We start from the raw sequence: 12,072 nt of genomic DNA, 5'->3' as shown, positions 1-12,072 counted from the left end.
TTGGAGGGTGAACCAACGGCAAAAAGGAAGACCTTTCTCTCTGTCTCCCTCTACTGTCCACTCTGCCTATCAAAAAAAAAAAAAAAAAAAGAAAAAGAAAAAGAAAGTGCCTTCATGTGTGGCTCGCATTATATTTCTATTGGGTAGTGTTGCACTAGACTCCAACAAAGGGAGGCTCACAGAAAGAGCTTGGCCAACCTCTCCAAGGAAGCGATGCCGAGGGCGGGGTTCTTCATGAAATCAGGAGGTGGCAAGGCGAGCCCCACATGACATCATTTTTAAAAGGCGTATGACTGTGGTTTTGCTACAGGATTTATGGCTGAAGAAAGTGGCCTGTAAATCAGTCACCTGCCCAAGTGACATCATTGCTCCTTTGGTTCCACCTGGGAATTATTAACTTTGCAGGAGCTGGAATTCACATTTGCTCTTTTCTTATGTGTCATACTCTTGTGAGGAGAGAGATGCCAGTTGGAGAAGAGAGAGGAGCAGGGAGAAGGAAGAGGGGAATTATCACTGGTTAAAGCAACAGTACAGAGGGAGACCGGAGGGGAAGATATCACTGGTTTGAACAACGGTTCCCAAAGTCAACAAGTCAGTGATTCTCCCTTTGTTCCTCTACCTACCTACCTACCTATCTATCTATCTATCTATCATCATCATCATCTTTAAACTTTTTGATTTTCTGTCCCTGGGAAAGCAATTGCTTTTGCTCTGTAATTAGCAAAAGGGGGACAGAAACTGTTGAGTGATTTCTAGAGATAAATAGAAGGCAAGGGAAAGGGAGAAGGGGCAGGAATTAGGGACAAATCCCGTGTGGGTTAGGAAGGAAGTCTCAGTGGGAGAATTAGGTTCTGTTACCACAACTCCTTCCTGGGGCCTTCCCATTTCAAAAACTTGGTTGGGAGATAATGGTTCTGTAAGACAACTGTTCATATACCTGCAGCTTGGAAAATTCATTGGCAACTGGTTGAAAAAGTTTTCTAGCTGTGTGGTGGTTGCCTCAACTGGTGCATTTTCTGGGAAAAGGCTTTGGCATGGTTACAAGCCTCCCACTCTCTTTTGCAAACAGCTAATTCATGACTCCAGTGGAACCTACTACCAGCAAACTGAAGTGAAAGCGTACCTGTTAAAAATATTCTCTTTGAGTCTTGCCAGTGCTCATCAACCTTCAAGGGCTCCCAATTGTCTACTAAATAAAAACCTAACTCCACACTCTGCTGCCAGTGCTCTCCACAATCAGGATCTAGATTATCTTTCCAGATTGTTTCCTTACAATCCTCTCTCTCTTTTTCTCTCTTTCTCATCCAAGGGCTCCAACCATATCACACTGTACCTGCTCATTCCTTTCTATGCATCTTTATGCCTCCACTCCCTGTGCTTATCATCTGCAAGCCCTATCCATAATCACATATCAAAATTTTCCTTCACTTTGAGCAACCCGCCCTAGCCTCCAGAGCACTTTGTAGGCCATGTTCAGCCCTTGTGGACAATTATTTGTGCATATGTCCCCGCTGGGTTGTGACTGCCAGGGGCTGGGAGTAGATGGAGAATGCCATTGTCATTCAGGTTGGGCTGCTGTAACAAAATACCAAAGGCTAGCTGGCTCGAACGAAGGCATTGATTTCCTCGAGGTTCTGGTTCTGGAAGTTTGGGATCATGTTGGCGGTATAGTTTGGTTTCTAATACCAGCTGGCTGATGACCATCTTGCTGTCTCCTCACATGCCTGACTTTCTGTTTTGCATGAGCATGGGAAGAGAGAGAAACAGAATAGCTCCTCTCATAAGGATACCAGGTTTTATCCTATTAGGTCCCTTCTCTTGTGACTTCATTTAACCTGAATTGTCTCCTAAAGGCTCTATCTCCAAATATAGTTACATAGGGGGTTAAAGCTTCAATATATGAATGTTAGGGAGTGGGGACACAATTCAGTTCATGGCATTCCACTCTTGCCCCCTCCTTCCAAATTCATATATTTCTCACATGAAAAATGCATTCATTACATCCTCATATTCCCTAAAGTCTTAATTTATTCCAGCATCGACTCTAAAGTCTGAAGTCCAAAGTCTTACCTAAATCAGATATGGGTGACGCTCCAAGTACAATTTATCCTAAGCAAAATTCTCCAGCTGTGAACCTCTGAAGCCAGACAAGTTGTATGCTTCCAAAGCACAGTGGTAGGATGGTCCTAGGATAGACATTAAATATGAAGAAGGAAGAGGTGATGTATTCCAACCCAGCCAGGTAAATTCCAATATATTTTTGAGGCTTGAGAAAAGCCCTCCTTAGTCTGATGCTCTTCCCTCCAGGCCCATGGAGGTGGCAGCATCACCCCCATGGACTGTAGGTGGGTGTTCTGCCCTCAAGGCTTTTGGCAGAGGCTGTGTGGCCCGTTGAAGTGAGGCAGTGATCCTGGTGGTCTCTGAATGGTCTTTGGGGTAAGTTTCCCTCTTGAGGAGTAGTGCATGTTTGTAGCTGGGTACTCTTCCTCTTCAGTTCAAACAGGCAACTTATTGCTCATGTGATCCCATAAGCATTTCATCAAATGGTGCTCTACCCACAGCTCTGGTGTTCTCTTCAGAGCATGCTTTCTCTCTTAGTTGTTTGTTTTTTTGTTTTGTTTTGTTTTTGTTTTGTTGTTATTTTGCAATGCAGGTAGATAGGCTGAGAATTTTCTACCTTTAATTTTTGGTGCATTTTTGGCTTAAAAATTCTTTATTTAATTCATCCCTCCTCCCCGCATTTTAGGATAAGCAGCTGAGAGTAGCTAAATTGACCCTTCACCACTTTGCAGAAACTGCCTCAACTAAACATCCAGTTTAATCCCTCAGAAGTTCTGTTTCCCACAAAACACTAGCAGCCAGGTTAGTCCAGTTCTTTGTCACTCCACAGCTAGGATTGCCTTTCCTCCAGTTTCCAACAGCACTTTCCTTACTTCAGGGTGAGAGTCACCCTCAAGACCCTCAAGGCCTGCATTTACCCACCCAGCGTGCACAGCAGTCCAAGCTTTCTCTAGCAGCTGCCTCCCAAATCCCCCGCCTGCACCCATTTTCCACTTGCAAAGCCACTTTCACATTTTTATGTGTTTGTTACAGCAGCATCTCACTTCTCAGTCCCCAAATCTGTCGTAGTCAGTAGCGGTGCCATAACAAAATATCATGGACCAGGTGGCTTAAACGACAGAAAATTATTTTCTCACAGTTCTGGAGGCTGGAACTCTGAGGTCAGGGTGCCAGCGTGGTTGATTTCTGATGAGGCCTCTCTTTCTGATTCTCGGATGACTGCCTTCCATAGAAAAGAAAGAGAGGCTTCTGATCTCTCTTCCTCTTCTTATTGGGTCATTCATCCTATCAGGATGGGATTTTAACCTTGTGACCTCATTTAACCTTAATTACCTCCTAAAAGCCTATCTCCAAATACAGCCACATTGAGGGGTTAGAGTTTAGTGTACACATTCTGGGAGGAGAAATTCTGTTCAGAACACTGCCCAGGAGTTAAATTCTCCATCCCTGGCATGGCATCCTACACAGAGCGGGCGCTCTGGGAATGTGTGGTGAACTCCAAAGCCTCCGAGGAGTTATTTTTAAAGGCCAAGCTCCCCTGGCTTTTGGGGTTTCTGAGATCTCACAGCCGCTGGGAGGGGAAGAGAGAGTGAGCGAGATTTTGTAGGCAGAAGACAGAAGAACTTGTCTCTGCTATAGCTATGACATCTCAGCCTCATGGGCTAAGACTGATGTGAGGCTGTTGTTCATCCTCAAGAGAAAGTCCACTCAGTTTTTTTTTGTAAAAAAATATACTTACTTGACAGAGAAAGCGTGAGAGAGAGAGCACTCCCATCCACTGGTTCACTCCCCAAATGCCCACAATAGCCAGGGCTGGGCCAGGCCACACCTGGAGCCAAGAATTCATCCCACATAGATGGCAGGAAACCAATTACTTGAGTCATCACCACTGCTTCCCAGGGTCTGCATTAGCAGGCAGCTGGAGTCAGGAGCCCGAGCTGGGAGTGGAACTGAGATATTCCAATGTGGGACACAGATGTCTTAACTGCTTTCTAAACTGCTAGGCTGGACACCTACCCCATCTAATTTTGAGTGCTAAGAACAACAGTAATTCTTCTGAACATTTGGATTTGCTAGAAACATATGTATCACCAGGATTGTGAATAGTGTATCTGACCAGGCTGCCTCTCCTATGCCTTGGCCAAGCCACTGCAAAGGCAGGCAGCAGGGCATTTCTCGCCTCACAATGGATTGTCTTCTTCTTCCCACCCATGTTCTTCTGTGTTCTTTTTCCCTACTGAAATTTACACAATATTGCCATAGTTTTAGTAACTTCCACATTACCAGTGCTCCGGGATTTTTTTCAGAAGCATTGAAAGATTTAAATGCATTTTAAAAACAGATAACATTGCTCACATGTTACCTGGGAAAGACCAGCATTCAAATGCCTACGTCAGGAAGCATGACAAATTCACATGTGGGCTTGACCTGGGGTCAAAAAACTCTCTATATCTATACTTGTTGATTAGTTACTGAGATCAGCCTTACAATCAACTTTTCAATAACTGGTGAAATCCCCTTTGCAGACGAGAAAACTGAAGCTCATGGAGATTGAGAAACATGTCCGACTTCTGAGCTGTGGCAGTGATGTTCAAATCCTGGGCAATCTGTTGCTAACAATAGCATCCTTTCCATCCCGCTCCCCTGCTTCCAAGAGAAGGGCAAAGTCTGACTGTGGGGAGGGAGCTGAAAGGCATAGTCCAGCAGTGAGACTGCGTCGTGGCCTTGGGGCCTCTTGTCCTGGGCTGAGAGAATTCAGGGCTCCCAACTGCAACTGGACCCATGGACAAGGGTCCAGCTCCTGGGGAGAGGCAGCTGCAGGGGCCACTTGCACTGCTGGAGGGTGACTGGGCCTCAGCCGGCCAGCCCAGGTTGTGAGGCCAGGCCCCTGGTCAGAGAAAAGCCAGTGTGATAACTGAGAACTGAATCACAAACCCTGTTTAAGGGATGGATGTTGAGCGAGAAGGGATGGATGAGGCGTGGGGCGCCCACAAGGCAGTAAGAACCTCTAGCACTTGGAGCCAATGAAAGTCAAAACAATGATCTGGAACTTGGCTTTGGGGACCACAGCTGGGCATGGCAGAGCAAGACAACTCACTTCAGGAAGCGCTGATTGGATATCTGATGTGTGGTAGGTGCAGCAGAAGCAGACATAAATCAGTCCAGGAACCCCACTGTTCCAAGAGGGCAGGTGAGTCTGAAAAGTGATCTCCATAGGCCTACAACCAAAAGATTCACATTCACACATCTCTCTTCCAGGGCCATGTTCTGCAATGATTTAAAGGAAAAGTATGAGAAGAGGATCATCATTAAAGGGGTTGATGCTGAGACCATGCACACCCTCCTGGACTACACGTACACCAGCAAGGCGCTGATCACCAAGCAGAACGTCCAGCGCATCCTGGAAGCTGCAAACCTCTTCCAGGTATGTGAACAAACAGGCTCGGTGTTCTCTGAAGCAGGTGAAAGCAATAATTCCCTAGAGACCTGCCTGGACTGGCTCCCAGGCTTGTACCTGGGGTGGACACACACACACACACACACACACCGCTGGGCCTGTGCTTACTTCAAAGTCATAAGACACTCATTTGTAAGTTTTCTGAGAAGTGGTGAGATGGGGCCTTGAGACTCCTTGATGAGATGATGCCAGGAGAGTTTGATGCCCAGAACCTACATTTGATGCCTGACTCCAGGAACAATGGCTACAACTTGCCTGTGCCTAGTTGGACCAGAGGCTGCAGTCAGCACTTCATATCATTCCTTCTAATCCCTAGAGCCCTGGGAAGGGGATTACTCTCCTATTTTGTGGGTGAGAAAGCAAGGCCACCTAGAGGGTAACTGACAAGATTGTGACTTGAACCCTGGGCTTTCTGAGTCCAGGGTCCACGTGCTTGCCACCATGCCATGTGCCCTGGGCAGCAGTGTCCAGGTCCTGGGGAAACAGGACCGTGTGTCAGTACTTTGTGGTGTCTGTGAAAGAAGAGCATTGAGAAGTGAGAGCTTTTTTTTTTAAACTTTTATTTAGTAAATATAAATTTCCAAAGTACAGTTTATGGATTACAATGGCTTTTTTCCCCCATAACTTCCCTCCCACCTGCAACCCTCCCATCTCCCGCTCCCTCTCCCATTCCATTCACATCAAGATTCATTTTCAATTATCTTTATATACAGAAGATCAATTTAGTATATATTAAGTAAAGATTTCAACAGTTTGCACACACACAGAACATAAAGTGTAAAAATACTGTTTGAGTACTAGTTATAGCATTAATTCACAATGTACAACACATTAAGGACAGAGATCCTACATGAGGAGTAAGTGCACAGTGACTCCTGTTGTTGACTTAACAAGTTGGCACTCTTGTTTATGGTGTCAGTAATCTCCCTAGGCTCTTGTCATGAGCTGTCAAGGCTATGGAAGCCTTTTGAGTTTGCTGACTTCAAGAAGTGAGAGCTTTTATGGCAGATGGGATATAGAACCCTGGGAATTAAATAGCCGTTGTTTCTATTCAATATGATTTTTCAATCTGATTATCACAATTATGTTTAGACTCATAGAATAATTAGACTCATAGATTATATCAGTTGCATCTCTAATTATCAAAGGGGTCCCACCTCTGGTTGTGTAGGTCTAATATTATACTACTGCACTTCGTTCTATTGGGTTGTCTTATTGTCTGGATGGTGGGATTTAAGAGAAACAGAGTCCAGGGCCGGGCCAGCTCATTCCCAGGGACCAGAACAAGAATCAGATTTTGTCTCTGGTTTGGGACTTGGGAAGGGGGTGCCTACCTGGTTCATCAATGGGTTAGCAGTTGTGGGGAACAGGAAGTCAAAGTCTGGGATGGTGAGGATTGAGGGATCCAGAATCCAAGACCATTGACAATGCATTAGCTTTGTTGAAGTTAGGGTGCAGCAGGATTTATGAAGTCCAGCAAAGAAAGGAGAGTGAAGAGAGAAAGAAGGGGCCCATGCTGTGGCACAGCAGGTTAACACCCTGGCCTGCAACGCCGGCATCCCATATGGGCACCGGTTCTAGTCCTGGCTGCTCCTCTTCCAACCCAGATCTCCGCTATGGCTTGGGAAAGCAGTAGAGATGGCCCAAGTCCTTGGGTCCCTGCACCCACGTGGGAGACCCAGAAGAAGTTCCTGGCTCCTGGCTTCGGACTGGCGCAGCTTTGGCTGTTGTGGCCAATTGGGGAGTGAACCATTGGATGGAAGACCTCTCTCTCTCTGTGTAACTCTGACTTTCAAATAAATAAATAAATCTTTAAAAAAAAAATAAAGAAAAGGGAAAGAAGAACCAACCATGAAACAGCTGTGATGAATTCTAAGTAACAGGGTGCTGCAATTTTAGCCAATTTTATCAGCTCACTTTTTTTTTTTTTCTTTTACAGGCAGAGTTAGACAGTGAGAGAGAGACAGAGAGAAAGGTCTTCCTTTTTCCGTTGGTTCACCCTCCAATGGCCGCTGTGACGGGCATGTTGCGGCCGGCGCACTGCGCCGATCCGAAGCCAGGAGCCAGGTGCTTCCCCCTGGTCTCCCATGTGGGTGCAGGGCCCAAGGACCTGGGCCATCCTCCACTGCACTTCCGGGCCACAGCAGAGAGCTGGACTGGAAGAGAAGCAACAAGGACAGGATCTGGCGCCCCAGCTGGGACTAGAACCCGGGGTGCTGGCCCCGCAGGTGGAGGATTAGCCTAGTGAGCCGCGGCGCCGGCCCAAGCTCACTTTCCCTAAGATATCTTAAAGAGTTTATTTTTTCAAGAGACAATATTTAATATATGCACACAGTTTTATAGGTAATGCAGCATCACACTATGGAGGGCATTTACTCTTCTTTTATACATTCAGATATGTTTGAAACACTTCTTAAGGTTACAAGACAGAACATAGAAAAATAAACAGAAATATTCAACACTTACAAAAAGTGATATGATAAAGAATGTAAAGTACTTTGTTCCTTTCAACACTTCCGCAGCTGTGTATATGCATGCCTTTATTTGTTCACAAGTAACACCACAAATGATCACATCTTCACATGCTTTTAAAGAACAGGTTACTTCTGGAAGAGCTGGTTCTGCCTTCCCCAGTGAAATCTCCAAGTCAGCAAGCATCCACCCCTCTCCCTTCCTCTGTCCTCACCTGCTCACACCCTCGGCCTCGTTGACTGGCAGAACACTCCTCCCTGTGTGGAGTGGGAGCACTCGGCAACCCCGTCTCCCCCTCCGCCCACCACTCCATCAAAGTAACTCTGGGGAAATCCTTCCTGGGTCACAGGGATCTCCATCTAGTTCAGGTTTTCAGTTTTTGCTGAGCTTTTATCTAAAAGTCCTCCCCCACCCTCCAACACTGCCTCCTGCAAAAGGGCCAGCAGTCTAGCCACAGCTGCCGTTGTGATTTTCACCTAGTCTCTTTTACCCACAGGTCTGAAGATGAACGGGTAACACTGACAGTAATAATAGTAAAGGCATTTCTCCCTTCAAGGAGAGTGTCTGACACTACAATAGCTGCTCAGCGAAGCTGAGCAAATTCTGACTATTTACGACACACTTTGAGTGATGAAATTGGAGCCGGTTGTTGTGTCTCCTATTTATCCCACTAGCTGAAAGCAGGACCTGGCCATTAGGAAAGAAGGCATATCTTGCTTTTCCAAACGCAATTTTAAATATTTTTAACTGCAAGAACATTACAAACTCACTACAGAAAAATTAGAAACCTGAACAAGCAAAATGAACATAAAGATGTCCTGTAACCCCCTCCTATTCAGAGACAATATGGCAGCTTCCTGGGGGTACACCCTTCCAGGTCCCTTTCTGTGCATTGAGAGAGATGGAGGCATCAAGCAAGGTGGTTGACACCTTGTGGAGCCAGACTGCTGCATGTAAACATGCTTTTGATGACTTGATTCTTGGCTGTCCAGCCACGTTTATGATGGAGGCCTTAGAATGCTAGTCTGACGCTCGGTGTACAGTGAGTAGGGGGACAGACCACTGGACGGGAGCTCTGTCAGTGCTGTCAAATGCCCAGATGTCAGTGCTTGTTGCAGATCTCCTAGGGCTGTCAAACTTCTCCAGGTGATCTCGTCTCTCGCCCAGAGGTCACAAGTCAGCTGCAAGTCTGCACTGGGTGCGTGGGAGTGAGCGTGAGTCTTTACGTAACCCCCGGACTTTCAGGATGATGTCCTCAGTGTCTGGTGTCTGGGAGTTCAGATCCTCCCAGTCTGGTTTCTGTACAGACTGACCCCTCTTCTCCAGTGGGAGTGGGAGTGGGAGTGGGAGTGCGAGTGGTCATTGTCAGACCGCAGAGGTGGGGCAGGACAGGAGGCTTCACTTCTCCCACTCAGCCCCTGCTGTCAGCCCCATCTCCTGCTCCTGGAGACTTCAGTGCCCCTGCTCTTCTGGTTCTGAGGGACAAGCATGCTCCTCTCCAGGCGCCTGCACCCCCGTGCTGCTCTCACTGGCGACCCTTACCAGTCTTCACACTCTGTGGCTTGGGGTGACTGATGTCCCCTGGTTTCATCGAGAATGGCTTTTGTGTTTCTGTTTTTCTTCTCCTTTCAGTTTTGTGCGATTTTGCAAGAGAGCTATAAAAACTTCAGTTATTAAAGACTGCAATCTTTTGTAATGCAGGATGCAAATATTTTCCATTGGTCATTTGAATCATTTATTTTAAAAAAATTTGCTTATTTGAGAGGCAAAGTGAGAGAGAGAGAGAGAGAGAGAGAGAGAGAGAGAGAAACTCTCACCTGCTGTTCATTCCTCCAAATGCTGGGAACTCAGTCCAGGTCTCCCATGTGGGAGGCAGGGACTCAGTCATTTGAACCATCAGTGCTGCCCCCTTTTCCCACAGGGTCTTTATTAGCAGGAAACCATAGTCAGGAGCTGGGACTGGGTATTGAACTCAGATATTATGATCTGGGACGCAGGTGTCTTATTCAGTGGGCCAAAACACCTACCTAATTTTTAATTATAGCTTTTATTAATATACAAATTTTTTTTTTTGACAGAGTGGCTAGTGAGAGAGAGAGAGACAGAGAGAAAGGTCTTCCTTTTTGCCGTTGGTTCACCCTCCAATGGCCGCTGCGGCCGGCGCATAGCGCTGATCCGAAGCCAGGAGTCAGGTGCTTCTCTTAGTCTCCCATGCGGGTGCAGGGCCCAAAGACTTGGGCCATCCTCTACTGCCTTCCAGGGCCATAGCAGAGAGCTGGCCTGGAAGAGGGGCAACCGGGATAGAATCTGGCGCCCCAACCGGGACTAGAACCCGGTGTGCCGGCGCCACAAGGCGGAGGATTAGCCTGTTAAGCCACGGCGCCGGCCAATATACAAATTTTTAAAACTTGTATTTAGTCAGGTGTAGTGATCATTTCCTTTGCAATTTTTGCCATTTTTTAGAAAGCCCTTCTTCACTGCTTGACCATATATTTATTTAGTTATGGTTTTCCTTATTCCACACCGCCCATTTTCTCCCAAGAGATGAACTTCAGTGGTGAGTGGAGTTTTAGGACAAGAGTTGGGCAAGGACAGAGGTGAGAAGGAGACAGGGCTGCTCTGCTTATTGTTGAGCCTCTATTCTGTTAGTACCTCCCTCCAAGTTTTCCAAATCTCTTTCTCTTTCTAAGCAAAAAAAAAAAAAAAAAAAAAGAAAAAAGAAAAAAAAAAAGAAGAAGTATATTTCTTTCAGAGGCTACTTTCCTGAGTTTCCCTCTGAGTGTTAATTCTCATGAAACTGAGTGCTGTGGGCTTCAGGTTTTCCAGCTAACCCACTGATTTTCATGGCCCCTGCATTGTTCTTCTTCTTTTTTTTTTTTTTTTTAATTTTTTGACAGGCAGAATGGACAGTGAGAGAGAGAGACAGAGAGAAAGGTCTTCCTTTGCTGTTGGTTTACCCTCCAGTGGCCGCCGCAGCCAGTGCACTGCGCTGATCCAAAGACAGGAGCCAGGTGCTTCTCCTGGTCTCCCATGGGTGCAGAGCCCAAGCACTTGGGCCATCCTCCAATGCACTCCCGGGCCACAGCAGAGAGCTGGCCTGGAAGAGGGGCAACGGGATAGTATCCGGTGCCCTGACTGGGACTAGAACCTGCGGTGCCGGCACCGCAGGCAGAGGATTAGCCTATTGATCCGCAGCGCTGGCCTGCACTGTTCATTTGTCTCCAGCATAGAAAACTGGGACTATTGTCATGCTGGAAGTGCCAGAAAGGACAGACGTGTTGTTTGTTGTTGTTTTTTTTAAAAAAGGAAAGAAATTACCTTATGGGTTCTTTTTTTAAAGATTTATTTATTTATTTATTTATTTGAAACTCAGATTTACACAGAGAGAAGAGAGGCAGAGAGAGAAAGAGAGGTCTTCCATCTGATGGTTCACTCCCCAATTGGCTGCAACAGCTGAATGGAAGTTTATTCCCTTCATTTGTGTGTTTTCACTTTACTTTGATATTTGTGCCCTCGATAAACTGGGCTAACATTAACCTGTGAGAACACTTCCCCAAACCACCCCTAAATGTTGCTTCCCTGGATTAAGATTATAAGAGACCATGTGTAAAGGTTTTTTTTTTTTTTAAAGATTTATTTATTTTATTTAAAAGGCAGAGCTACAGAGAGGCAGAGAGAGAGAGACAGAGAGAGAGAGAGAGAGAGAGCTTCTGTTGGTTCACTCCCCAAATGGCTGCAATGGCCAGTGCTGAGCCATACTGACGCAGGAGCTTCTTCCTGGTTTCCCACGTGGCTAGCAGGGGCCCAAGTATTTGGACCATCTTCCTCTGCCTTCCCAGGCATATTAGGGAGCTAGATTGGAGCAGCTGGAACTCAAACCGGTGCCCATATGGGATGCTGGCACTGCAAGTGGCAGCTTAACCCACTATACCACAGCACCGGATCATATGTAAAAGTTTTTAAAAATCATATTTTATGATGCATGATTAGAACAATGAAGTGGACTGACACTTTATTGATTCCAAATTAACTCAGGTCATAGGTAGAGAAAAGTGTGCCAGGATAGGCATTTTGTCTTGCTA

The 12,072-nt window shown here is 46.2% G+C and overlaps 1 protein-coding gene across 1 annotated transcript in view; it reads left to right on the top strand.

Moving 5' to 3' along the window:
- KLHL6 (kelch like family member 6) overlaps positions 1 to 12,072 on the top strand; it is a 62,549-nt gene that overhangs the window by 26,215 nt on the left and 24,262 nt on the right. The window contains exon 2 of the mRNA XM_062177591.1: positions 5,320 to 5,485. Within this exon, the coding sequence (XP_062033575.1) occupies positions 5,320 to 5,485 (166 nt within the window). The remainder of the gene's footprint in view (positions 1 to 5,319; positions 5,486 to 12,072) is intronic.

The sequence above is a fragment of the Lepus europaeus genome, chromosome 2 (assembly GCF_033115175.1).
Source record: "Lepus europaeus isolate LE1 chromosome 2, mLepTim1.pri, whole genome shotgun sequence".
NCBI lineage: Eukaryota > Metazoa > Chordata > Mammalia > Lagomorpha > Leporidae > Lepus > Lepus europaeus.
This window is presented reverse-complemented; position numbering and strand designations above follow the sequence as displayed.